Source organism: Brassica rapa, chromosome A06, assembly GCF_000309985.2.
Source record: "Brassica rapa cultivar Chiifu-401-42 chromosome A06, CAAS_Brap_v3.01, whole genome shotgun sequence".
Taxonomy (NCBI): Eukaryota; Viridiplantae; Streptophyta; class Magnoliopsida; order Brassicales; family Brassicaceae; genus Brassica; species Brassica rapa.
Window position 1 is genome coordinate 6,247,956 of NC_024800.2, and position 27,751 is coordinate 6,275,706.

Here is a 27,751-nt window from a genome sequence, read left to right on the forward strand (position 1 = left end):
AAATCATAGTAGATTTGGACCACCAAACATATGTATCCACTATGCAAAAATACATTTGAATCTAACATTTCATTGTCTAAGAATTACGCATCTTAGTTTTGTGGTAAATGCGGTAGGTGAAATGAAGGGAGGGAAAGCTGGAGTTCAAAAAACAAAGATGGACCACCACCACCATCCAGTAAAATTTGTATGATAATAAAATTGAAGTATCTGTCTTTTACTTTTTGTTTTCTTGTCTTGAGTGTGGCTGAGTGTTTTGGACATTTAGAACTAACTTTTTGGTTTGTGGGTAGACATTATTAGTAGGGTCATGACTTCTAGTTATGTCCATCTCTCTCTCTCACGAGATTTTTCTTAAAGCCATTATGAAACTTTAGAGTATAAGTCAAATAAAATAATACTGTAAGACTTTTATTGATCGACAAGTAACTAACCAAGTTTTGAATTCAAAATTCGCAAGGCTCTCTGCTTATCTATAGTCACATGTTGTAACCAATTTCAAAATAAATTATCATTGTCTCATCATTCGATAAAAAGAGGTATCGAAAAAAATATCGTTGACTCATCATACACCCTACTTACATTTTTTGGTTTGTCCAATACTTTTGCTTTGAACTTTCAAATTCAAAATACATCCTTTTATTTTAATAAGTTGAGAGTTATACATAAGTCAATATGTCTATAGTTTGAATCGGTAATCGATGACAGCAAACATTTCATATTAATATATTTTTTTTCAAAATTATCAACAAAATTTTGAATATAAGAAAAACAAACTTTAGGTTAAAGATTGGTTCATTAGTGTTAGATGTATTCTTCTAACATTTTAATTGCTACTGTTTTCTTCCTACAGTTTTTCCTTGCTTTCTTTAATTTAAACTCCTATTATATGTGTTTCAAAAAAAAAAAAACTCCTATTACATATCAGTACATCACTAGCAACAAAGTATCGATTGACAAGGCAACATCAAGAAAATTATAAAGAGGAAGAAGACGATCAAGGATGGCCTGGTGGAAACAACATCTCTGCGAGCATTTAACATCCAACCAATCGCAATAAAGTTTTCTCCTTGTTGGGGCCTTCTCATTTGGACTCTTATTAAATTAAATTTTCCTAATTAAGAGTTTTACTTCAAAGGTGAAAAAGAAAAGAAAAACACTTTAACCAAAAAAAAAAAGAAAAAGTAAAAACAAAAAGCTGTATTAATTAATGGCTAGGGGAAGGATTCTTCTAGCTCGGATGCTTCTCATTAATTAGCAAACGGTGAATTAATGGCACATATGCCCACTGTACGTGTGAAGATGATTAATGTGGGCATTATAATCATAGTTAGTATAGACAAGTACTACTAAATAGAAACTTTTAATTACCCACATCTCACGGAGAAATCAAACCAAATCTATGTTTAAATCCCCCACTAAATTACAATTAATTAACCACTAATTAAAATATATTCCTTTTTCTATTTCCCCCATACCCATATGTTAGGGTCAACAGGTCAAATACATTAAAACATTATCGTTTAATGTCGTCAGTAAAGTTTTATTTCTTTTTTTTTTAAATAATTTCTAAAAATGTGACTTCTTTATCGTTTAAACCCACACCAGTAGTGCTACGTCTCGTTCACTAACCAAAGACACTCTTTCCCCAAGGGCGGAGCGGATTCACCATCTCGATCTGCCCCCCACCCTCCAAGCTCCTTCTTTTCCTGAAGGGTTTTCTTCCCGGAGCTTCGCAGGTCCAAATCTCAATCCTTTTCACTTAACTTTTTCATAGAAAGATTTGAACTTTGTGCTCATGCTTGTTCATCCGCGTACCTGCATTGTGTTTGTGTTTGAGCCGCTGCTTTTCCGACGAGTTTTGTCTTGTGGGTTTCTTAATTAACACGTGAAGACACAAAAAAAAGGAAGAGAATTTGAGTTCTGTCGATAAGAGTTTTTGTAGATGTTTGAGGTCTGACTCATGGTTTTGCAAAGGTTTCTAGCGATCTATTCGTTTTCATGAGAAAGTGTGATTGCATCTTCTTATGGATGATATTTTATTAAAACCCAACAAAGAAAGAAACAGCATTTAGATTCACCAAGATTGGTTTTTCCTAATATATGTTTTTTTCCAAATTGGGGGAGATATTTTCCGTAGATTTAGCTATAAAGTTTGTATTATCTCTATATTACTGTTTTGCATTGTTGGGTAAGGAAATCAAATAATTTGATTCTACTACCCACTGGATCTTACTAGAGTTTAATAAAGTTTTAAGCTTTCAACTTGAAAAATGTATCTCTCTGTGATATTCTTGTTTCAACGGACCAATTCCATTGGAAAGTTTCCAAATAAAATAACCTCCATGATAATCATATGGTGATGCATATATATATGCATTGTTGCAGATGAGCAATCTATATCCCCTGTATAGTGATCTCTCTCTATTGCCTTAGCCATTGATCTTTATGTTCTTTTGACTTCATTTTCACAGATCGGAGGAAGATGATGCAGTCCTGAAACAGCAAGACTTTCAAGGCTCTGTGTCTTCTTCTTGTGGGATTTTAAACATGGGGAAGGAAAATGTTGTCTCTCGTCCTCTCACTCGTGCCTTTGCGTCTGCTTTGCGCGCTTCTGAAGCGGCTTCTACTACACATAATCAACAGAGAGCAAACACAAAAAGACCAGCCTCGGAGGATTTGAACGTCACTGCGCCACCCAATAAGAGGAAGAAGCGAGCTGTTCTTGGGGATATCTCAAACGTTAGCTTCAATGCAGCTCAACTTGAGGTTGTTAAAACTGCATCATGTTAATAATGTTTGTGAAAGATCTTTTGAAGTGAAACATGCATCTCCTGAACATGCGTGTTTACCATTTCAGGCTAGAGACATCAAGCAGGTAAAGAAGAGTCAGGGGTTGGCATCTTGTGTTACTTCAGAAGTCACAGATCTTCAGTCCGGGACCAATGCAAAAGCTGAAGTTGTATCAGTGACAGCAGGAAACACAAATGACACAGCTGATAACTGTATCGAGAAACACAAATTGCCTCCTAGACCTCTTGGGAGATCATCAGCTTCTATAGGTGATCCAAGAAACACAAATCTTCATGTGATTTTAGCTCCCCCTTGTTGAATGGTCTTTGATGATTAAATAAACTTTTTTTTTCTTTTTTGCAAATGGTTACAGTTGAGAAAAGTGGTGTTATTGGTAGTTCAACTGCACTGGATCTCCCAAAATTCACAGACATTGATTCTGATGACAAGGATCCTTTATTGTGCTGCCTCTACGCCCCTGAAATCTACCACAATTTGCGTGTTTCAGAGGTAATAATCAGATCTTATAGTCTTTTAAGAAACTTGGTAAGCCTAAGCATTCAAAGTTTGATTCTTTGTGGCTTCTCTGTCACTTTCTCCTAGCAGCTTAAACGCAGACCTGTTCCTGACTTTATGGAGAGGATACAGAAGGACGTCACACAGTCAATGCGTGGGATTCTGGTTGATTGGCTCGTGGAGGTTAGTCTTTAGTTCTGATGCTAAGTTTTGCATCTTCTTTGCAGATTCTGACAAAAGTCTCATCTCACTCACAGGTCTCTGAGGAATACACACTTGTACCTGACTCTCTTTACCTCACAGTGTATCTCATAGACTGGTTCCTCCATGGAAACTACCTGGAAAGACAGAGACTTCAACTCCTCGGCATCACTTGCATGCTTATTGCCTCGTAGGTTCCTCCTCTCCAATTTCTATTTTAAATCTCGTCTTAGATGCAAACTAAACTTTAAACTTATTTTTCTTCAAACTTTACAGGAAGTATGAGGAAATCTCTGCGCCGCGCATTGAAGAGTTCTGCTTCATCACAGATAACACCTACACAAGAGATCAGGTACACCGAGACTGCTCTCTTAACACCTCAAAAAGAATGAAACTGTGCAATGTACTAATAGTTGTGATGTGCAGGTCCTGGAGATGGAGAACCAAGTACTTGCGCATTTTAGCTTTCAAATATACACTCCCACTCCAAAAACGTTCCTTAGGAGATTTCTCAGAGCAGCTCAAGCCTCTTACCTGGTAATGCATTTTTGCAATTCACTCATCTATCTGTTCTTACTACAAACTGTATTAGAAAGACTGAGAATTTATCATTGTTTTGATTGCTCTCTGCAGAGACCGCGCCTTGAACTCGAGTGTCTAGCCAGCTACTTAACGGAGTTGACGTTGATAGACTATCATTTTTTGAAGTTTCTTCCTTCAGTCATTGCTGCTTCAGCGGTTTTTCTTGCCAAGTGGACATTGGACCAATCAAACCACCCATGGGTCTGTTAATGTTGCTTCTCTCTTTCTCTATTTCCAGACACAGTTTAGTTCCACAAATCTTGGATCTTTAACTTCTTTTTGTTTCCCTTTTCCCTCACAGAATCCAACACTTGAGCACTACACAACGTACAAAGCGTCAGATCTCAAAGCATCTGTTTATGCCTTACAAGATCTGCAGCTTAACACCAAAGGTTGCCCTTTGAGCGCTATACGCATGAAGTATAGGCAAGAGAAGGTATATTTACACCTAAACCACATACTAAACCGGTTTGGTTTGGTTTGAATTCGGTTTTCTCGATACTCATGAGACCTTTTTGGATTTGCAGTTCACATCTGTGGCGGTTCTTATGTCTCCAAAACTACTTGACACGCTATTCTGAAGGGCTAAACCGAACGGTTCAGCTCCTAACCGATAAAAGATCTCTGTGACATTGATGGTCCGGTTCGACTTCATTCATCTGTTACTCTTTTTGTTCATAAAACAGCTCCCACAGTCCCACTCATCTAATACCTGATTAGAATTTGGTTTAGCTTGGTTTAGTTTGATCTGAGGTTTGGTTCTTCCAAACACCAGACCTGGTTTAATCTAATCGGTAGCAAGAGGTTATTTTAGTTGTATCGAGAATGTACATTTTCTCCCATCTTGAGGCGCAATGTAAAAACAGTTTCGGGAATTTCATACTATTTATGTATTTTCCGATGAGGTAGTTTAATTATTTACATCATTTTATTACTTCTTGCTTTTATATATGTTACTTTTTATGTCATATTGAAACCACCTTAACATATAGCCATTGACCAAAAATTAAGGTATTTAATTATATAAAAGCCAGTATAAAAGATAAACAATATTCTACAGATAAACCCCCCCCACCGCACTGTTTTGTTGCCAATTCTTGTTTACATAACCTTATAAAGGGTTCATCTTTGTATTGGAATAATGTTGGTATTTTACTATTAATCACCTCATGATCAAGATCAGAGTTTAAATGATTAAGCGAAGTCAACGCTTCAAATATGTTGGTGAATTGACTCAAACTATGATATTTTTTTGTGAGTCATTTACCTTACAATGGGTCTTCATATAAATTTGGTCTCACCAAAAAGACTAATTTTATCAAAGTTGAGTTAGATGCCACTTTGGTCCAGATTATTTTTGTTCTGAGTCTGAATGCGGCAAGAGATGAATATCGACAAATGCCATTGTTGATATGGTTCATCGGTTATACTTGTGGCTATACTGTAAATCTCCTGTCCTCTATTGGCGTATTCACACTTTTGACCAAGATCCACCGGAAACTACATCCCTCGGTGCTGTAGATGAAGAAGTTAACATACAAGCTGTTGGGGATGAATACTCAAGCACAAGGTATAAAACTCTTTTTTTTTTTTCTTTTGAGTTTAGCTAGCTAAAAACAAACAGAAATTGTAATTTAGATGTAATGCTGTTTTTATTGGTTGTAGAATCCATAAAGTGATGGATTTTTTCAAGGTGGCGCTTGAATTTTTCTTTATTGGATGGTTTTTTGGGGTATCATTGCCTGTTTATACATGTCTTCACACGGTAGTAGGAGTCATTAGACTTGTTATCATGATTATCAAATGTGCATGCTTTTCGAGATCAAAGGATGTAGACTTTGAAAAGGAAGATGAAGATATTGTGAGTAGTAATTATCATATCATCATATAAAATGCTCAATTCAAAATCATATCACCAATTAGTGTTTTGGTTTGACTTGGCTGCTACGTTTGTCTGCAGATTTGTTGCATCTGCTTGGGAAATTGCGGAGATGAAAAAGAGGGGAAATTACCATGCTCGCACGTATTTCATTTTAAGTGTATAAGGAAGTGGCTAAAAGTTAAACCCACATGTCCTCTCTGTCAAACACAGTTCGACGTGTTTCCAACATACTTGTCTACGAATGAAAATGTACGAGGCTGATAGTTTCCTTTTTCGTTTTCTCACCAGTTGTTAACTCTGTATCAGGAATAATTCAGAGATGTCAATACCGAGAAATGTAGCAGCCTAGTAATTATTACTGGTATTTTTGTGTTTTATTTTAAAAGATTATATATAACTTAGCATCAAAGAATTTAAATAATTGACTTAGAGTTGGTCTTGATGGAGTGTTGGTCTTAAATTAAATTGATTAGAGAAGAAGTAGAATGTTTTGATATATGTTCTGGGTCTCAAGTGTATGACAAGAAATAAAACCAAAAGAGATCAATGGAGAGCCCTTTGTTGACCAAGAGTGAGTACATCGTTGACACTACAATAATCATCGGAAACTCTTCAACAGTCGATGATCAAACATCACACGAGGTTATTGAACTGAGTGATCCATATGAAGCTGAACGTTTTTGGAACCCAATCGAGTTTGTTGTAACTATTGTCCAGATTGCTGCAGCATTAGTACTTCTGATTCAGCCAAAAGACCAAGAACATCCACAAACAATATTGTTTATATGGATCATCGGTTATACTTGTGGCTGTATTGCCACTCTCCCTGTCCTATGTTGGCGTTTTTGGTATTATAAGCAAAGTGTTAGCTCAGAATCTGCAGAAGAATCCTCAGGAAGGACAAGGTACTACTGTGTTTCTTCTCTATTTTATTTTTCAATTTATTTTGATATATAATGGTTCTATTGGTCTGCAGAATCAATGAGGTGATGGACACATTCAAGATGGTGCTTGAATATTTCTTCGTGAGTTGGTTTGTGGTGTTTGTATGGAATTATATGGTCAACCCATCATCTCTAGATGATACTACAACGCAATTCTTCTGGTGCGCATCAAATGAAATTTACTGTTATGTCTCTCTAATAATAATAACGGTTACATTTTTGTCTTCTTATTGTCTCCATTTGCAGGTTAATTACGGCTCTCCTTACATTCAGTTTCATCAGATATGTACTTGTGAATCTAGCATGTGCAGTGGTCTGTTACTTGTTGCCTGGGACCTTATGTGTTCTCGCCGCTAGGGAAGTCCTGGAAATCATTATGAGGCTTATAGGTGCGTTCCTTGCGTGCATCTGCCGTTAGAAATGGTGGATCATATTGTTTTCTTCTTTCTTTTGTTCAATTATTATTGTAACTTTGATTTGTATTTTCAGTAACCATCTTCTTCTGTGCCTTCTTACTGTTTCTTTGTTGGTCAGCGGACTTTTGGTTTTCAAAAAAATAATTTAGCAAGGTCAATGCTTTGTGTTCCTCTAAAAAGACTATTATTACTAGTGGTATTCCGGCGCTACGCGCCGGGTTCGTATATTTTTTTTCTTAAATAAATTTACAATTAGAATCTTAATAGTAAACAAAATATGTCAGATGTCAGGGAAGTTCCACAAACATGTAAATAAGATTTCGATAGAGAACACTACCCCCACCAAAAAACTACAAAGCTCGCATTAACAACCAAATGAAAACAAAAAAAAAGGAGAAAAAAACAAATCGATCTTACAAAAAAAAATGTAAATTGTATCACAAAATTAAATGATACAAACTTCTATCATTTATTTTTAAATGATACAAAAGATAGATCCACCAAGATCGTACTTAGTCTGCCAAATATAACTTAATAGATGGTCTCTCTAGGATAACAAAAAAAAAGTTAATTACGATATGGTAAGGTTAATACTGGAGTCTAAAGCCATGAACCTGCTGCTGTTTTTAAAATGTGTGGGATTGGTAGTGTTTCGGTTAGAAGTATTGGGTTAAGTTCGGGTATTGATCGGCTGTATTTCATAGTCCCGTTAACAGTGTTGTGTTTTAAGTTTTTTAAAGTGTCATTCACTTGGCTTTGCCAATTGTGGGTGACCCTTTTTGTAGTGGAAAACTATGTTGTTAGTTTTTTGGTCTCTTATGCTCTAGTGGTTTGATAAATAACTTGTCTGTCAAGTAATATGTGAACCTTTAACTTATTTTGTTTCAGCGAATTGATGTATAATATCATATTTCTTTGACTGTTTTGAAGCATTTTACAGTGGATGTGCAAGAGCCTGTTCACGTCATCCCATCTGCTAAGCTGATTGTAAACCGGACTGCTTCTGAAGACTATAAGGAAGCTCATGGGATACACCAGTGGCGGAGAGACGACCAAGAGTTGGTTTCCAACATTTATTTGTTCAAATAGCTCACAAAGGTTGATTTGTTTTCTTTCTTTTCTCAATTACAATGCCCTTTATTTTCTGATTGAAATTTTGTGAATGAAGTTACAAAAACATACAGAAAATATATTTTTGCATTGAACTTTTAAGAAAAAGAAATATATATATAGCCTTCGAAATCATTTTTACTCATATATCTTCTACAACTTCAAAAACCAACTACCAAAAGAAAACCAAACTCCTAAGAAAAGAGTGAGCAAATTTGGTGGAGAAAACGGACAAAAAAACCCATCCAAAGTAAAGTAAGCAGCTTGCTGCTGCACTCAGCATGCGATTCAGCATGTGCTCGCAACTTCTGCAACACTGTTTTGTGATATCTCTTCAGCCACTTCTGCTATCACACTGGTTTCCTTAGATTTGTCTTTTGGTGTTGCCTTTTTGTCACTGGCAGTAAAAGATTGCTGAAAGATAAACAATCTCCATCAGATATTTATCTAGATAAGAGCACCACACTATGAGTTTTGTTGTTTTTACCTGTCTTTTATACAGTTGGTGTTTCTTTTTCCCAGTCTTTGATTATATTTTCACAATTCTCATAGAAGACAAAATCATTGAGTATGCATGTCTTGCTCACATGTTCCTTAAAAAAAATGATTACTTTGACTCCTTGCTCTATCTTTACCTGCCCATTTCAAAATCCACAGAAACTAAAATTTAATTTTTTTTCACATGACAGAGGGAGAAACTAAGAAAGGAAACCAGAAGACTCTCTAACCTCCTGTGTATCATGGCTATTAGTAACAGGCTTGTTCTCATCATTCTCAAGCGTAATATGCCTCAAGGAACTATTCAGGATATCTTTAACGATGTGACACTTAACAGGGAAGCAACCAACCCACTTGTCCTGCTGCCAGCACTCCGCCATCTGGTTCTAATCAACTGGTCATACCATCTCCGCTAAACCAACAAACTGCCCACTTGTGTTTACCTGTTACAAAAAAAATCATTTCATTTATATCCAAATCGGAACCAAATCAAAACAACCAAACTTTTGCCATATTTCACTTACAGAGAAGATGAGAAAAACAGGACAGGAGGACTTGTCTCCAGCTGCTTCGTTATACGCAGCGTTAAGCTTCTTGTTGCCATTAGAGGTACTGGACCACACATTATATTTGATGCTTTTGTGAATATCATCTTCGCTATACGATTTGATCACAAAGAGCTTTGCGTTGGTGTAGGTATTAGAGAAAAAATCTTTCTTGTTGTATTCCTTTAAAAAAGTACTCACCCGTTACACTTTAAGCACAAAGCCTTCCTAGAAAGCGAGAGCTTCTTCGTTGTCTCGAGATAAAGATCCTCAAGGGAAACCTTCAGAGGGTGAACAACATCTTCACCACGCCTCTGCCTCTTTCCACGGCTGCTGCCACCTAATCAAAACCAAAAAATCAAACCTTTATCATCTATTCAAAAGTCAAAAACTCTTCTCAGATTGGGAGATGAGAGACTAACCTCCGAAAGGGTGTCCACCACCACCACCAAAGAAAGAGGAGAAGATATCAAAGGGGTCATGACCACCGCCTCCACCACCAATTCCTTCCTTGAGCGCATCCTCACCGTACAGATCATAGATCTCACGCTTCTCCGCTTCGCTGAGAACCTCATAAGCCTGAGCTAGCTCCTTGAATTGCACAGAGACGAAACCAGTTGACCTAAAGCTCGCGAATTTCAGATCTAATTACGAAGTTCTAATCGATCGGACAAATCCAAAGAGGGAAAAAAGAGGGAGATGGAATGAAATCATTAAGAACGTATTGATTGTGTAGAATTGGCTCGATTACTACTCGGTTTCTTTACTCTTCAATTGGAGAAGACGAACTGGCAGAGGTGAAGCGAAGCGTCATCCTTCGACGTGTTTCTTTGTGTGTTTTGTGTCCAGTTGGGCCAATTTAAAAAACAATTGTGAGGCCCATCTGACGTGGACAATTAACTGATTCTGATTGGACGAATATTTTTGAGGACGTGGCGTTCTCTAGATACAGAATATGCTGCTTTTAGTATTGTGATTAGCACCAACAATATTAATTATGGGATTTTTGCAAAATTGACCTACAACTTAAAGTCAAACACAAAACTAACCTCTCTTTTTTTTGAAAATTGGTTTTGCCTTATTCACCCCACAAGTTCATATAATTTACGAAAATGCCATCAATTTTTTTTTTTTTTTTTTTTCGAAAATGACATTTTTACTCTCTCACCCTCATCATCTTCAAGTAATTACAAGATTGCCATTGTCATCAATACCACAACCACCATGAACAACCAATTTGAAGCTCTTAATGCTCCCAAAATCGATTTACCCTTCTTCTTTTTCCATTCTTGTGAACTAAACACAACATATCTCTCACTTTCTCTCCACAATGAGCCAAAAAAACCCAAGATTTTAATTCTAAAATTTTTATGGTTCATAGAGTCATAGAAGCCAACGATTATGGGTGGGTGACTTTCGTTTGTGATTTTGTGTGCTTGGAGAAGCCTTATGTATGCTAAGGAACTTATCTCACCAATTTAAGCTATGACATCGAGTTTTTTTCCAGATCTGTTCGTCAGACGACTTACTTGGGAAGTCGTCTGGCTGTAGACGACTTACCTTTCAGTCGTCTGGCTGTAGACGACTTACCTGGAAGTCGTCTGGTCAACGCAGAGGTTATTTTTGCAATTGACTTTGAAATCTGTAACCTGAGACGACTGAAAGTTAAGTCGTCTACTATTGTTTGGTTTCAAAAAAAATTCCAAAGAACCTAGACGACTTACATTTCAGTCGTCATAGGTTAGTTTTGCATTTGACTGGATAATTTCAGAAGTTTGACTTCCCCAGACGACTTACATTTCAGTCGTCTGGCGAAAATTAAAATAATAATATTTTTTTAAAAGTAGACGACTTAAAGTTAAGTCGTCATAGGTTAGTTTTGCAATTGAAAAAAAAAACTTCAAGATTTAATTATACACAGACGACTTATAATTCAGTCGTCCACCAGACGACTTAATTGTAAGTCGTCCAGGACTTTTTTCCGAGATTCTGGTCAAACCTCGTAAATCCTGGACGACTTACATTTCAGTCGTCTGGTGGACGACTGAATTATAAGTCGTCTGTGTATAATTAAATCTTGAAGTTTTTTTTTTCAATTGCAAAACTAACCTACGACGACTTAACTTTAAGTCGTCTACTTTAAAAAAAATATTATTATTTTAATTTTCACTAGACGACTGAAATGTAAGTCGTCCAAAAAGTCAAACTTCTGAAATAATCCAGTCAAATGCAAAACTAACCTCTGACGACTGAAATGTAAGTCGTCTAGCTTTTTTGGAGTTTTTTTTTAACCAAACAATAGTAGACGACTTAACTTTCAGTCGTCCGAAATAACAGATTTCAAAGTCAATTGCAAAAATAACCTCTGCGTTGACCAGACGACATATAGTTTAGTCGTCTAGACAACTTAGATTGAAGTCGTCCGCGTCTTCTCCACTAGTTTTTAAGTCTTCTACCTTAGTTTTTGAATAACTTGTATTTTTAAGAGTGATAAGTAACTTCAAGATATGTAAAACTCATATTTACAAAATATGTTCTCTCCCTTAGTTTTACTAAATTTGACTAAGTTTTTCAATGCAAACTTATAAAAAATATGATATGCTTTGACTAGTTACTATTGTTTGTTTCCATCTCTTACCAACATTCTTGTTTATTATGATGAGAAAAAGGCCATTGGAGTTTATTATTGGATATGAGAGATCCAAAGATAAGAAAAAGGCTACTGAAGTCTATTATTTCATTGATTTGTAAATGTGTAAACACATTGTTAGCACATTTAATACATCTTGGAAAACATTATTACTGATTTTACAAAAAATTCACAACTAAAAGAGTATACATGCAATTCACAAAACAGACCACAAACAAAACTATTATAGATCATTCATCTACAAAGACAAGCTTGGATTCCACTTGAGTAGACAAGACCAGACAACTTTTAAGAAGTCCAGACGACTTCTAAAAAGTCCAGACGACTTCCAGGAAGTTCAGACGACTTTGCCAGAAGACTTTTAGGAAGTTCAGACGACTTCCAGACGACTTTACAGGAAGTCCAGACGACTTCCAGACGACTTCCAGACGACTTCCAGACGACTAACAAGTAAGTCGTCCCAGAAGTCTTCCAGATCTGAAAAACCTGCATATTAAATCCAGATCTGAAAAACCTGCATATTCAAAAACGTTCAAATGGCTTAAAAACAGAAAAAAATGAGTGGAAGATTAGATAAATCTACCTTTACATAACACACAAAAATATATATCTAAAAATAATAGATCTACCTTCAAATTAGTGGAAGATGAGTACCATCTAATTAAAAACCTGCAAAAAAAAAATAGATTAGTAAGAAAGACATGAGACAAAATTGAAAAATTCATATAAAGTTTGGTGTTTTCAAGTCAAAGAGATTAGAGTGGGTTTGGAGAGTTTTAGTTTGGGAAAAAAGTAAGAACTTTATACAACAAGAACTTACCAAATGAAGAAAAATCAGACATAAGAACTTACCAAAACGCTCAGAAAAATCCAGACGACTTCCTGGAAGTCCAGACGACTTCCTGGAAGTCCAGACGACTTCCTGGAAGTCCAGACGACTTCCTGGAAGTCCAGACGACTTCCTGGAAGTCCAGACGACTTCCTGGAAGTCCAGACGACTTCCTGGAAGTCCAGACGACTTCCTGGAAGTCCAGACGACTTCCTGAAAGTCCAGACGACTTTGTCAGAAGACTTCCAAGAAGTCCAGACGACTTCCAGACGACTTCCAGACGACTAACATGTAAGTCGTCCCAGAAGTCTTCCAGATCTGAAAAACCTGCACATCAAATCCAGATCTGAAAAACCTGCATATCCAAAAACGTTCAAATGACTTAAAAATAGAGAAAATGAGTGGAAGATTAGATAAATCTACATTTATAGAACACACAAAAATACATATCTAAAATTAATAGATCTACCTCTAAATTAGTGGAAGATGAGTACCATTTGATTAAAAACCTGCAAAAGAGATAGATTAGTAAGAAATACATGAGACAAAACTGAAAAAATTCATATAAAGTTTGGTGTTTTCAAGTCAAAGAGATTAGAGAGAGGTTGGAGAGTTTTAGAATGATGAACATTACATTTTTGTTGCAGCCATTTGAGAGGAGGAGAGAGAATGTGTAAATTTTTCTTTATATAGGGAGACAAAAAATCCAATTAGGTTAAATATTTTTGACTCAGACGACTTCCTGGACGACTTACATTTCAGTCGTCTGGTGAAGAAATTAAAACAGACGACTTACATGTAAGTCGTCCAGAAGAGTTTAATATTTTTAGCGGAAAATTAAATATTTTTAGCGGGAAACTAAAATAGAAGACTTTCCAGACGACTTACTTGTAAGTCGTCTGGACGACTGAAATATACGTCGTCTGGACGACTGAAATATACGTCGTCCGTGTAAATTATTCAACAGACGACTGAAATATAAGTCGTCCACACCCTAAACATAACCCCTAAACTTATTTATCTAATTAAACACTTCATAAAATCAAATCAAACTTGAAAAGTGTTTACTATACACAGAAATAAACACATATTGGTGAAAACTAATTTTTGAAAAAAACATTTTAGTTTTCCAAGATCTAACCCTAACAATACATACAATACTACAACATATGTTTGCCAAACTCCTAAACCAAAGAATATAATGATACACTACTTCCACTCATCTATCTTCAAAACAAATCAATTTTATCATATCTTAATTTATATCACTTAAAACTGTTTATAATTACTTGATTTTTATTTTTCACGCATCAAAATATTTTTTACAAGATTTATAAATTATTTTTAAAATAAGCTGGTACCAGACGACTGAAACTTCAGTCGTCTGGACGATTTCCAACAATTCAGACGACTCAGACGATTTACTGGGGCTATATTCGTAAAAATGGCTTCTGTTTTTTTGTTTGGTCACAAGGGGCTGAGCTGTAATTTCACTAGGCTTTTAGGTTAGTTTTGCATTTGATTCAAGTTTGGGTATAGGTTTGGGATTAAAATCAAGTTGTGGGTTAGTTTTGGCAAAAACCCCATTAATTATTACATTGTAAATGTCTAAATGACTGACGTTGGTCTTAAAATAATCTTTCAGCACCAAGGAATTTCAAGGTCAATGATTTGTGTTTCATTGTAAAATACTATAATCTAGATTAATGGTTTATCTTTACATATATTACGTCCAGTTTAGTTGTAAGTTGAGTGAGATAAATTCGAGACAACAAGGAATAGTCAAGTCTATGTAGGCTGTACTTTGAAAAGACAATAATTTAGCGCTAAATAATTCAAGAACTGTGACTTATAAAAGACTATTGTAATTAGTTTTAAAATACAATTCAATAATCTAGACCAAAGAATTGGAAAGGTCTATTTATGTTTTGTTAGTCAGAGAGAATTTAGATGAACTTTTTGTTGGATTGGACTATAAATTGAAAGAAATCAAAACAGTGATCAATGGAGGGCCCTTTGTTGACCAAGGGTGAGCAAATTGTAGACACTTCAGTCGATGGAGGTTCCTCATCAAATGCTGAACGCACCATCAACATTACAGTGACTGACAATCTTTCATCACAAATGATGAACGAAGAAGATTTGTGCATGTTCAACCGTACGATCCATGCAGCCACATACGAAGGTGTTTGGGACTTGATCGAGTTTGTTATGGGTTTGGTCCTGATTATTGCAAGCCATAACATGTGGTTGTATTCTCTCTCTCCCTGTTTTGTATTAGCGTATTTTTTATGTCAACTCAGATATAAGGTATAAACTCCATTTCTTTCCCCCAGATTTAGTAATTATACACATTAGAAACGAAAAAGGATCAATCATGTTAATATTTGGTTTGCAGGACAAACTCGGCAGTGGGCTTTTCGCATTTACTGCTTGAATTTTTCTTCTCGTGTTGGTTTATGATGTTCACTGGGTCATTATTGCCGAATCATCGCTAGATCATAGTATTCCACTTTTCTGGTATGCACCGAACGAAATTTACTACTATTATAGTATTGTGTCCCAAAACCATACTTTATTATTCACCAGGTTGTCCTTTGTTTGCAGGTTATGTTGGGCTTTTCTTGCTTTTAGTTGAATTCGTCTTGTGCAGCGATGTGTTTCTGCTTGCGTTTAACGTTATGTATTAGCGCCGTTTGGAAAGTTATTAAACTCATTGGCACGCTTTATTGATCGGTGGATAATAAAAGAATGTGTGGATCATGTTTTGTTTTCTACTTTCTTTCCCTCAATCATTGTTGTAATATTTTCTATGTTAAATATATGCCAAGACCAAGTCTTATTTACTCTCTTGTTGTGATGGCTGACGCTGAGCAAAGCAAAACTGAAAGAACAGCCTTGACTTGAGCATCTCTTTTATGTGCACGAGAATATAAAAAAACTAATAATAAAAATGAAGTTCAGACCAAATTGAGTCACATCTCCGGTTTGGCAATGGTTCATATCCTGGTACAGACTGGAATCAATTGTGTAAAGATGAAAATACATCACTAATTTACAAAGAAACTATGGTTTTTCTTTGGTTTGGTTTTTGATTTCTGGATTATTTAAAGTAAATCTATGTAAACAGTATATAGAAAGGGTTCAGCTTTTAGACGCAAAGGTGGACGTGCCGGAGTGGTTATCGGGCATGACTAGAAATCATGTGGGCTTTGCCCGCGCAGGTTCGAATCATGCCGTTCACGTTTTTTTTAAATTTCTCCTTTTTCTTTTTAATTTTTAATTTTGTCGTTTTCCAGGTTATTATCCCGCCTATACACTAAATCCCTAGTTTTTCATTTCTACTGAATCCCAACTTTCCCAAATACTTTCAAATTGTAAACCGCACAACCTCTCTCCCTCTCAGCTGTAACCCAATCGGCGGAGAATTAACCGGTGAATCAGATGTCCGATCTGGGAAGCGGGAGCTCAACTCTAGAGTCAGATCCCCTGCATGCTTACTCAGGTCTCTCCTTGTTTCCTCGCACGCTGAAATCAATGTCCATCCCTCCTCCTCACCATTCCGACGCTCTTCAGCAGACGCATACCCTCCTTCAATCTATCGTAAACTCTCTCCCCCCCCCCTCTTAATCTGCTTCGATTAATTATTTTCTTTTTGTTGTTGCTCAAATGCGGATAGCGATTCGTTAATTTTAGGGCTGCGAATTCAATTTTTATTTTTTTTAAATTGCTTAATTAGAGAGCTGGTTTGGATGTTTTGAGCGTTAGCTTTTGATTTTCAGGTTCTCTTCAGAATCTGATGTAATCTGATATTTTAAGATGACCTCTTTGGTTGCTAAGTAAATAAGCTCTGTGTGGCTGCTAATAAACTGTATACGATACGTGCTAAGAACTGCATAACGAGTTTTAATACAACAAACTGCTGACAAAATCTATATCTTCTATTTCACAGCCTTTTGAAGTTTCAAAAGAGCATGAGGAGCAGGCAAAGTCTATCTTAGAAGATGAAAGCTCTGAACTTTTAAAGAAAGGCGTTGGGAGCAGTGTAGCGTCAGAAGATACGGATGTTGGTGTGAACCCTATCGCTAATAAGCGGGAAAGAAGACCGGCGTATGAACGTAAGAGAGGACATTTTACTTTCAAGCCTACGACGACGACTAGGTAAACGATTTATTGGGGGCTCTTTTCTTTCTTTATTACTTCATCTAAAGCCTGCCTATAAATGTTTCTTGTTGCAGTGAATCACCTCAAAAAGAACCAACCTTTGATCCTAGTAAATATCCTAAACCTGGAGATTACTTTGCTGCCTATGACAGATTCCTGCGTGAGTTTCTCATGTTCATATCCCTGTCTTGTTTATTTTATATATATGATGACATGACTACCACTCTAATATGATTTCTTTTTTTTTTTCTTTGCTGGTTTTGAAATAGTTGCTCAACGAGAATGGCAGAAGCAGACTGGCACCTTTGTGAAAGAGACACACCAGTATCAGCCCCGCCCTCGCAGACCAGAACTTCCAGGGTATGTACTATGAGCTATTCTGTTACTGCATCTTTCAGAGGATTTTGTTATCTGTTTCCCTTGATACTTACATTTTCAATTGCAGGAGAAAACGGGGTGCATACAAGCATACTTATACAAGTAGTTATCCCATTGACTTGAAAACTTCTGAAAAGGAAACCCCCACTCCTTCTGAACAAATCGTAGAGGAAAACACTGCTGCACATGTTAAGACTGTGGATAGAGAAGTAGATGGTGAGTGAGCACTTGTAGTAGAAAAGAATGTCATGAGATACTATTTTGTTCGGTCGTGTTCGCTACCAATGTTTTTAAGTCTGATAGCGTTAACCCACTTTGTTCTGCAGATTCAACCGCATACACAGACAAGAACTTAGAAAATATTTTGACTGAGTTGCTTGCTTGCTCACCGGATGAGCTTGACGGGGATGCTGGTGTCAAGCTTTTGCAGGAACGCTTGAATATCAAGCCCGTTAATGAGGAAATGCTTTCTTTCCCTGATATTCCTGACTTCCCAGATGTCAGAAGAATGGACTTGAAGGCGTCTGGAAGGAAACTATCAAAGCCAAGAACCGCGCTGTCAAACATACAGAATTTGCTAAAAGGGATTAACAGTGATGGGAGTCGGAAAAAAAGCCAGGCATCACCATCATATTCACCAGAGGATCAGTTTTCATTTCCCGACAGGCTTAATTTGCTTCCAGGAGATCAACAGCCTGGAGAGGTCGATATAGCAAAGGATTTGAATGCCTGTTTGGGATCTTCAGTGGCCAACGATGCTGATAAAGTTATACCTAATGCATCTCCGTCTAATGTGGGCTCTCACGTGGCTAGCGAATTCAACATCTCAGTGCAGAAGAGTTCTTATGAAGGTGTTCCTGATACTAACTCAAGTCCATATAGGAACGCTGACAATTGTGAGTTGGACGACAGCATCACAAACATTAATCCAGCCACACTAGAGGTGAATGTAGATATGCAAACAAAAGAAAATGAGGGAGATGTTCCCATGGGTGAAAGTGAAGCAAACATAAACACTAGAAGAAGAGAAAGTTATGTAGACAACCTGGTTAGTTTCTCCTTGATTGTACACGACTTTTAATCACCATATTTGGACCTCTTGTTGGTCACATCTCATGTGAATTTGTTTGCGAAATAGGCGGAAGATGCACCTGGAGAGGATGCAAGAATGGATCCTTTTACTCTAGAAGATGAAACCATTCCATATCAGCAAGGTATGAACCTTTTCTACATTCAAACTGTAGTGATATCTCAAAAACTAAACAAGCAAATTAACACATCTCCTAACGTAACTTGTACATACTTCCCCATTAACAATCTCAGCTCACTTTGTGGCTCAAAAGTATTTCGTTATGACGTTATTTTTTCCTACAGAAGAATCCTCGAAATCTCAAAACGCAACTCGAGAACAATACAACAGAATGGATGGATTCATTGAACATGAGGAGCATACTCAAGGACAACATGGAGAGGAAAATAACAACACAGACACCGCTTGTGGAGTTCAAGTAGAAAATGCTCAGGTTAGTTTCCCATCATTGTCTATTCACCTCTATCTGACCTCGTGGCCAATTCATCTTCACGTGGTCCCATTTGTTATACTAGATTTCATCTTCTCTTTCAACGTTTAGCCTTTGCAAACCACCAGAGGGGGTTTTTAATTGTAGTATTGTACTTGATCCGTATTTTAAAATCCATGATAACAATAACACACTGAACAGAGTCAATGAATTTTGTTTCGTTTTAGGCTAGTTCAAGTATGAGCTTACTTAACGAAACGGATATGAGAGTTTTTTATTGACTTTTTCAGCAGGAAGCTCCCAGCTCTTCACCCAAACAGACAAATAAACGAAGCAAGAGCGGAGCTTCTGATAGCAATATGAAAAAGCGGAGCAAAACCGTGCATGATGAAACTGAAAAGGACAAGCAAACGAAAACATTATCACGTGAAAGTGGAGCAAAGAAGCAACCCAAAGGAAAAGCGAACGAGAGAAAGGAGAAGACGCTAAAGAAAACAGTAACACGTGAGAGTAAAATGTTCTCCCGTAGGAAAAGCCTTGCAGGTAACGTAGACTTGCCAAAGAAACTGATGTCCATTACTCATGCTTCGAAGCTATGTCAGATTGAAAATATACTAAACTGACTTTCTTGTTTTTGTTTTTGCTTTGCCTCTATCGAAGCTGCTGGTACTAATTGGGAAGCTGGTGTTAGACGAAGTACAAGGATTAAGTCGAGACCACTTGAATACTGGAGAGGTGAAAGATTCTTGTACGGACGTGTTCACGAGAGTAAGTCGCATATTCTTGTTTTTTTTTATAACCATGTCGAATTGACTCTGCTGTTTCTCAAGTTCATAACTTTCTATCTTTGTTTCGGAAGGTTTAACTACTGTGATCGGGATAAAGTATGAATCTCCGGGAAAGAATGGCAAAGGCGAAACGCGCGCATTGAAGGTGAAATCATTCGTCTCTGATGATTACAAAGGGCTCGTTGAATCAGCCGCCTTGCATTGAAGAATTATAATAATCCTAGGAGAGTGTTCAGAGCAAATAATATTTTGATCATAACTCGCTATTGATATGGTGTTTCGTGCCTACTATTATCACTTTGGGTCCCATAACCTGTCACTTTCTTCTTTATTCAAACCGCAACTGTTTTGGAATTTCAAAAACGGAACCGAGAGTTTCAACTTTCAGTTAGATTCCTCCATGTTGATTAGTCTCAAAGTCTTTGGTATTCTTTTCATGTGCACTTTTTGTCCCCATCTCTATCGCTTAAAAACCGCCTTGACTATTATTATAATCTTTCAATCAAATATGTATTGTATCAGTTAATAACTTTGGGTGTCTTATGACTAATTGACTATCATCTATCTTCAATGTTCAAATTCAATCCGGGGCTTCTAGCTTTAGTGGTAAAGGGCTTCTTGTACAGATTCAATCCGAGTTAGAATCTTCTGAGTATGGTTTTAATCTTTTGATAGAAGCATCGTGATTTTTGTACCAACAGTTTACTTTTATGTCATATGCCAAATTGCCAATATGGACAAGAAGTCACAAATTTGGAAGGACATGATTAGAATTTGACGATTCGACTTTTTTAATGAGCTTGAATATTCTATAACAATAAAAATATTTTGAAATTTTGACTGATTAAATACGGCTGTCTTGGGAGCAACTTTTCTCGAATTTCGCCGTCCGCCTTTTACGCTTGACTTCGGGACAATAACGATGAATGACATGAAAAAGACGCTCCAAGTTTTAAAAATCAAAGCATTACTAGTACTATTTTTCACTGGTATATTAGATAACTACGAATCTACGATGCAATAGGTTCTAGAAAAACGTATAAACAAAATCCAAGTTGATTATTCACTGGTATCTTCAACCTTTTGAACTTAATTTTTATTTGATTGCCGACAGTACAAACTACAAACAATGTATTCTCCTGTTGCCGAGTAGTATAAATATGTACATAATTGAAGTACCATGTATTTTGACTGACCAGAGATATATCTGGGTTACCCAACTTGGAAAAGTAAAAACAAAACGATGTATTGATATATAGACCATGACGTATTTTAGATTTTGTAATTATCAGTCAAACACTTATACCGTTCTTTTTATTAATAAAACATGGGCAATTCTCCTAAATAGATTATTTTCAAGTTCTGATCACAAAAATAGATTACAAAAAAAAAAATAACCAAAATGTTTTATTTAATAGGTAAAATGACCCTAATATCCTAGATATATAAAAAATTAAAAAAATAATTTTTTATAGTTTAGATTATATATTTTCAAATTCGAATTTTTTATTAAAAAAAATTCAAATTTTATTTTATTTTTTTCAAATTTTCTTTTAGTACTTTTTAAAATTATTTTTAAAATTTTTATTTTCAAATTTTTAACATTTATTTTTTATTTTGTAAAAATTTAAGTCCCAATCACAAATTTTCACTCCTTAACTCTAAAAATCTTAAGGTTTGAATTAGTTAATCCTGAGAATATAAGTATATATTTATCTCTTTAATAAAGTATTTTGGTCATTTTAATCCTTAGAATATATATTTGTGACATATATATTTTTTAATGATATCTTAGAGTATTTTCCTTAAAACATTGTTCTTATTCATTTGTACAATAAAGTTTGTTTGTTTTACTTGTTTGTTTTCTTATCTACATTATTCAATTCATTGTATTAATTTTGTTTAATGCGTTGACCTGACGAACCAGCTGACGATGCTTCCCATTGGATATTATTTATTAAGGGTATCTGGCCTATCTAATTTATAAAAGAAAATGTAACTCATGGATAAATTTTATTTTCGATGAGCTAAGAGTAAAAATCTATATATATTGGGTTCTATAAATAATACTCTCTGCGTTTCGAATTATACAATGTTTTAGAAGATTTTACGTTGTTTCAAAATATAATATGTTTTGAGGTTTTTTATCAATTTTAATTTTATTATAAATTGTTCAACCAATAAAATTTTACGTTCTGTTTTACAATTTGTTGAATGATTTTAAAATTATATTTTAAAAAGTATTTTTTAGGTGAGTTTAAATTTCTTAATTTTTGTGCAATTAGCTAAAATATCATACTCCCTTTGTTTCTTAAAGATGAATATTTTGGTATTTTCACACATTAAAATATATGTAAATCATGTAACATTTTCGGAAATTATCAAGTTCCAATATTTTTTAACCAATAGAATTTTAATAAATCTAATTAATTTTATTGAAATTTACAATTTTTGTATAAAAACCATAAAAGAATATATCTTAGTGAAACAAAAAAAATTTCTAAAACTTCTATTTTAGTGAAATGGAGAAGGTATATTATAAAACGGAAAGAATATAATTTAGTTTCATACTGAATCGAATCTGAAACTTATTAGCTTCTCAAATTCATAATCTTATCATTCTATCACAAAGTTCTGGACGACTTTGCTTTCAGATGTTGACGTGCGTTTGTTATTTTCCAATTATTGCAAGTTTGACGCCGTGTAGTTTTCCCAATGCTACCCAGCCAGGTGTCGTGTCGTCTGAGTTTATTCTTACCTTCATCAGCCAGATTTGTATGTTGTGAATCTCCATGTCTTGTTTAGGCAGGAGGTGAACTATATTTTTCCAAAATACGGACGATCAAATTTGTTATTTTCTTTTTCTTCATTGCATTTACATGGAAATAAATGTATGGAATTATTCAACTTACAGTATAAGTTATGTTCATGGACTTGGATATGGTGGACCCTGCAACGTGTCCAAAGTTGCATGGGACATGCCATTTCTCCAAATCTAGTGTTATTTATTTTATTTTTTGAAACATTCCACGTCTATTGTTATTCTTTTTTGGTAAAATATTAAATAGTCTATTGTTATTTATACAAATAAACTTGATTAATGTTCTTTGAAGGGTCCAAAGATGATAATTATAAAACCTAAATACAGTATAACATTTTTAAATTAATACTCTATAAATTAATATACAATAAAAATCTCTATAAAATAATATAATTTTATATTTTAAATTGAATTTTTGGTTCAATTAGTATATCGATAAATTAATATCTTTAATAAAAATTATAGTTTTGTGTAGTCCCAACATTATTAATTTATAAAGGTTTCAATGTGTGTTGTTTTCATCATCGTTCACTTTCTAAATACCACTGTTACACGTTTTCCCAAGTATGCTTATAAAAAAATTCCTAATGGATACTGTTAAATAGAAGATTAAATATTATTATCTATGTTTTTAATATAAATCGTTTTAAAATTATGCACATAGATTAAAAAATCATTAATTTTTATATTTTCTAAACAAGAACATCTTTAATTACCTAACCACAAATCAACCAATAATAAAATAGAAAATATATTATCATTGGTCATATAACATTATGTGTTAATAAATTTTTACATAAAAACCAAAAATATTATATAATTTGGAACATAAAAGTTTCTCTAAAACGATTTATATTAAAGAACGGAAGGAATTGTATTTAATTAGAGAAATCTTTGATTCTTTGGATTATTAGTTTCTTTGAATAATTTTTGCCTAAAAGCATTTCTAATTGCACTTCACTTTATTCAAAAATATAATTTGGAACATAGTTCTAAAAATTGGTCAGTCATTGCCTAAACATTAAATTGATCTTAATCATAACATTTTCTTAATCCGTTTATACGATTCAAATTTGTTCAAACTGTTTTTAATTGGTTTATATTAGTTTAATTCGATATAAATTAGTCTAAATCTATTAAATTAAGCATTAATTTTATTAAAATCAACAAATTTGTATAACTTATTTTGTTTTATATATCTAATTTTGATAATTAAAATAATTTTATAATCAAAGCCAAAAACTTAAATATATTATATAAATTTAAAATATATATGAATATATCAATAATTTGTTAATGTTTAGGCCTTACCTAAACCTCGAATAATCCACTTATGATATTTAAAAAAAAAATGATTTGGAATAATAACTTTTTGAGATACTATCCTATTTTTATTATATATTAAAATAAAATAAATTATTTTAAAGTATAATAACTAATTTATTTTATTTTTATTCTAAAATATAGTATGGTTAGAATAAAACTCAATTCTATTTAAAATGAAAATAGAATAAATCATTTGAGATGATCCTATATATACAAAACACGTTCTAATTATGCTTACTTTAAGAACAAATGAGAAGCTTTTAACTAAGATACGCATTTCATTTCATTCCAGTGGCATTTACTAAACTGTTTAAAAATGTATATCAATGACAGCGACAATAAGCTTTTAACTAAGAGCATCTCCAATGTACACCTCTATAATTTCCTCTAAAATAGAGATCTCTATTATAGAGGTGAAAATGCTCCAATGTATGCCTCTATAATAGAGTTCCTCTATTTTAGAAGAAAATATAGAGGAAAGTTACTTTTTGCCTCTATATTTAGAGGTGAAAATAACATATCTCTATATTTTCCCCTATAAATAGAGAAACTCTATTATAGAGGCATACATTGGAGCATTTTCACCTCTATAATAGAGTTTCTCTATTTTAGGGGAAAATATAGAGATAGAAATAAGGGTGGGTTGGAGATGGTCTAAGATACGCATTTCATTTCATTCCAGTCGTCTCAGTTATCTTCTAGAGTTTCTGTTATCGCCTTTTAAGCTATGTGACTCGTTGTCAATTCGAACCGATCAAAATGAAGTGCAAACAATGAGTAACTTGCATAGTTGTATGCTCCAGTTCAATAACCATCAACGTTTATTGATATGATATCATATCATGTACGGCTATTAACACATACTAACAATTTGGATTTGGCTATTGGTTATTTGGTTAGCGCATGTCTTAGTAAATAATTAAGTTACATGAACGATGTCAAATAAAATAAAATGAATTAAAATAATAATAATAATAATAATAATAATAATAATATTATTATTATTATTAAGTTACATGGACCTTAGTTAAATTATTTCGAATATGTTAACTAGAGTAGTCTGACTTTTTCATTTGATCAATATGTCAGTAGATCAAGACATCATATATACTTATACCTACTACTCCGCTAATTTATATTTTATCTATAATTTAATTTGTATCACCTTTCAAGCGAATGTACTCATGTACATAAAAGATTGTCATTAACACGTTACTTGAAGTCTTGAAGGTTCTTTATTACCTACTAGGGTCGGCCCGCCCTACGGGCGGGATATACTTTAGTTGTGATTTATGTTATTAAGTTTTGAACGATTTTGTGGTTTGTGTTTCAGGATTATATTTGCAAGAAATGTATACGATAATGATTTTGTCTTTTAGAAAATTTATGTGAGGATGAATTATATGTGATAAGATATATTTTGCTTGTTTACGATAATTTGTTTATATGATATTTCAGTTTGCTATATATATTATTTATATCATGTTTTTGTTTATTACTTTTCTTATAGGGCAATTTTCCCGAATAATCATTTTTAAGTTTCTGTCACAAAATAGTCTTTAATAACAAAAATGACCAAAATAACCTTTTTTATTTTGAAAATTTTAATTTTATTTTTTTAATTTTTTTTTGAAAACTATCCACAAAAATCCACCACTTAACTCTAACATTAAGTCTAGATTAGTTAACCCTAGAGTATAAATATATTGTTGCCTTTTAATAAAATTCTTTTTGGTCATTTTCTTTATTGAGAGCTGTTTTTGTGACAAAAACTTAAAAATGACTATCTTAAGAAATTTCTCTTTCTTATATGTTATTTAACGTTTATAATATATTTTATATAATATATTTTATATAATATATTTTATATAATATCTATTCTATTAATTCTGCAGCATGACCAGTTGATTTTTGTTTGGTCCAACTATTATTTTAACGAAACATATTTTTTTATATGGTAACCACCAACGTATACACACCGAGATATGACAGTTACATACTTTTCCAGATAAGTTGATCTAACCGGCGGAACCCACTCCCTTTTACTACTTTTCTTTTATTGTTGTAATTAAATTATTTAATCCACAAATTATTTTCTCATGACCAAAAATACAAATATAGTATTTTTCTCAAATATCCTTTTTTATCTATTAGCTAAAAATACAGGCCATGGTCCATACCTAATTGACATTGTTACTATTTATTTAATAAATAGAGAACATATCTACGTATGTATAACAACATTTCAAATCTATAAATTTGTTGGTAACATCCAAATCCGCCTATAGCACACTACATTACTCAAATTACCAACTTTATATATTTTTTTCATATACATGACCATTAGATTTATCTAGGTCTTTTCGGGTCAACTATTACCAGATCACAGGTCAATGATTTTTTTTGGTCTTAACCGGATTTTACGGAGTTTTTAAATATAAATTTTATAATTTAATCCAAAATTTGAGCTAAATTATATGCATATCACTCAATTTACCATTTTTAACGTGGATTATGATCATGAAAATATCACGAAAATATATTAAAATTATATTGTAAATTAAATTTAGAAAAATTTAGATCAATACAATAAATCAATATTTTGAGTATATAGGTCGTATTTAATCGGATCCGGAGCCTAGACTTACGGGTAGATGCCACATAGGTTTTCAAGTATTAATATTATTAATTAGGTTAATAATTCAAAATGCTAAAATGCAAAAAAATATCCTGATTTTACTAAAACCTGATTACGTATTTCATCATCAATATATATTCTAATAAAACAATTAAACATATTATAATTTGCACAATCATCTTTGTAACATTTAAATGTAAATAATAATCAAAAATACAAATTTATATCAAAATATAGAATAGACAAATATGATTACAAAGAAACGGGCATACAAGCATATATGATTACAAAGATCCGAACGTATATCGGATCAACTTTTAAATTGCTATTATTTTATATAGATTTTGATTAAGATTTATACAAATATGATTTTAAAGAAAAAAAAATATAATTACAAGCAAAACACAAATATGAAAATTAAATTTCTAAAAATAAAATAAAAAATATACCCGCCCTTTAAGGGCGGGTCATAATCTAGTATTTTATTAAAATTATAATAGGTAAAGCTAATATTAAATATTCACTGTTTTAAGTAAAACTAAATTATCTCTTATTAAATAAATATATATTTCTTACCAAATAAAAGACTTTCTAAAACACTGTATAAGAGCTTTTTTATTTTATTTTTTGACAATGAACATTGTATAGGAGTTAAATACACTAAACTTCTAGGAAGAATATCACTATGTACTATGTTATTTGTTAAACTATAAACAGAAAACAATATACTACAAATCTAACTATAGTTAAAATATAATTCTGGGTTACAACTCAGTGTAAATATATAATCAAAATATTTTCAATAATATGCACAATTTATTAATTTTTATTATTAAATATATAATTTTCCAGCTTTGCTAACCCTTATTTCGAGTCTGTTTATTGATTTTAAAGAGTTAAACATTAACCTAGCGTTGTGAAGAATAAAAAAAGAAGAAAAAACCTAGCAATGTTAACTATCTATCTCAGTAATAGACTTTGTTTGTGAGACTTTCAAAAGAACCAATCATTTATGTTAGGGAACCGTTTTTGTGTAAATAGAAATAGAGAGAAATCTACAAAATTTATTAAGGTAAGAATTAATTATTTATAATCAAATGCTTCTCAAATTATAATAAGAGTGCTGCTAGAGTTTACACGCCCAGAACCA

General features: G+C 33.6%; 3 protein-coding genes, 1 long non-coding RNA gene and 1 other non-coding gene across 9 annotated transcripts; 4 read left to right on the plus strand and 1 right to left on the minus strand.

Annotated features, from left to right (window-relative positions):
* The first annotated feature begins 1,512 nt into the window (after positions 1–1,512).
* Positions 1,513–5,023, plus strand: LOC103872352 (cyclin-A2-3). Its single transcript, XM_009150705.3, has 11 exons — positions 1,513–1,739; positions 2,475–2,769; positions 2,861–3,062; positions 3,167–3,303; positions 3,400–3,492; positions 3,567–3,700; positions 3,787–3,862; positions 3,937–4,047; positions 4,144–4,293; positions 4,394–4,528; positions 4,620–5,023. The coding sequence occupies exons 2-11, from the start codon at positions 2,551–2,553 to the stop codon at positions 4,671–4,673; spliced, it is 1,311 nt and encodes a 436-aa protein (XP_009148953.1). The 5' UTR covers positions 1,513–1,739; positions 2,475–2,550; the 3' UTR covers positions 4,674–5,023.
* A 244-nt stretch (positions 5,024–5,267) lies between these two features.
* Positions 5,268–7,767, plus strand: LOC103872353. Its single transcript, XM_009150707.3, has 3 exons — positions 5,268–6,879; positions 6,951–7,079; positions 7,165–7,767. The coding sequence occupies exons 1-3, from the start codon at positions 6,521–6,523 to the stop codon at positions 7,334–7,336; spliced, it is 660 nt and encodes a 219-aa protein (XP_009148955.1). The 5' UTR covers positions 5,268–6,520; the 3' UTR covers positions 7,337–7,767.
* A 745-nt stretch (positions 7,768–8,512) lies between these two features.
* LOC103857952 lies at positions 8,513–10,578 on the minus strand. Of its 2 annotated transcripts, none has more exons than XR_004448524.1 (6): positions 9,910–10,578; positions 9,689–9,827; positions 9,467–9,622; positions 9,173–9,385; positions 8,932–9,079; positions 8,513–8,858 (listed from the first exon to the last, which is right to left on the minus strand). It is a non-coding gene; the product is annotated as an uncharacterized LOC103857952 (long non-coding RNA). The 2 variants fall into 2 exon arrangements; XR_004448523.1 differs by having other exon boundaries at positions 9,467–9,599; positions 9,910–10,575.
* Positions 10,579–16,129: 5,551 nt separating this feature from the next.
* TRNAS-AGA lies at positions 16,130–16,211 on the plus strand. The gene has a single exon. It is a non-coding gene; the product is annotated as a tRNA-Ser (tRNA).
* LOC103872354 (centromere protein C) lies at positions 16,183–20,325 on the plus strand. Of its 4 annotated transcripts, none has more exons than XM_033272989.1 (11): positions 16,183–16,569; positions 16,919–17,127; positions 17,205–17,290; positions 17,400–17,490; positions 17,576–17,724; positions 17,835–18,556; positions 18,647–18,722; positions 18,886–19,031; positions 19,322–19,571; positions 19,689–19,796; positions 19,888–20,325. In XM_033272989.1, exons 1-11 carry the CDS (start codon positions 16,411–16,413, stop codon positions 20,019–20,021), a joined length of 2,130 nt encoding a protein of 709 aa, XP_033128880.1. In that variant the 5' UTR covers positions 16,183–16,410; the 3' UTR covers positions 20,022–20,325. The 4 variants fall into 4 exon arrangements, with proteins under 4 accessions (XP_033128880.1, XP_033128879.1, XP_009148957.2 ...); XM_033272988.1 differs by having other exon boundaries at positions 16,191–16,569; positions 19,319–19,571; XM_009150709.3 differs by having other exon boundaries at positions 16,198–16,569; positions 18,883–19,031.
* The last annotated feature ends 7,426 nt before the right edge of the window (positions 20,326–27,751 follow it).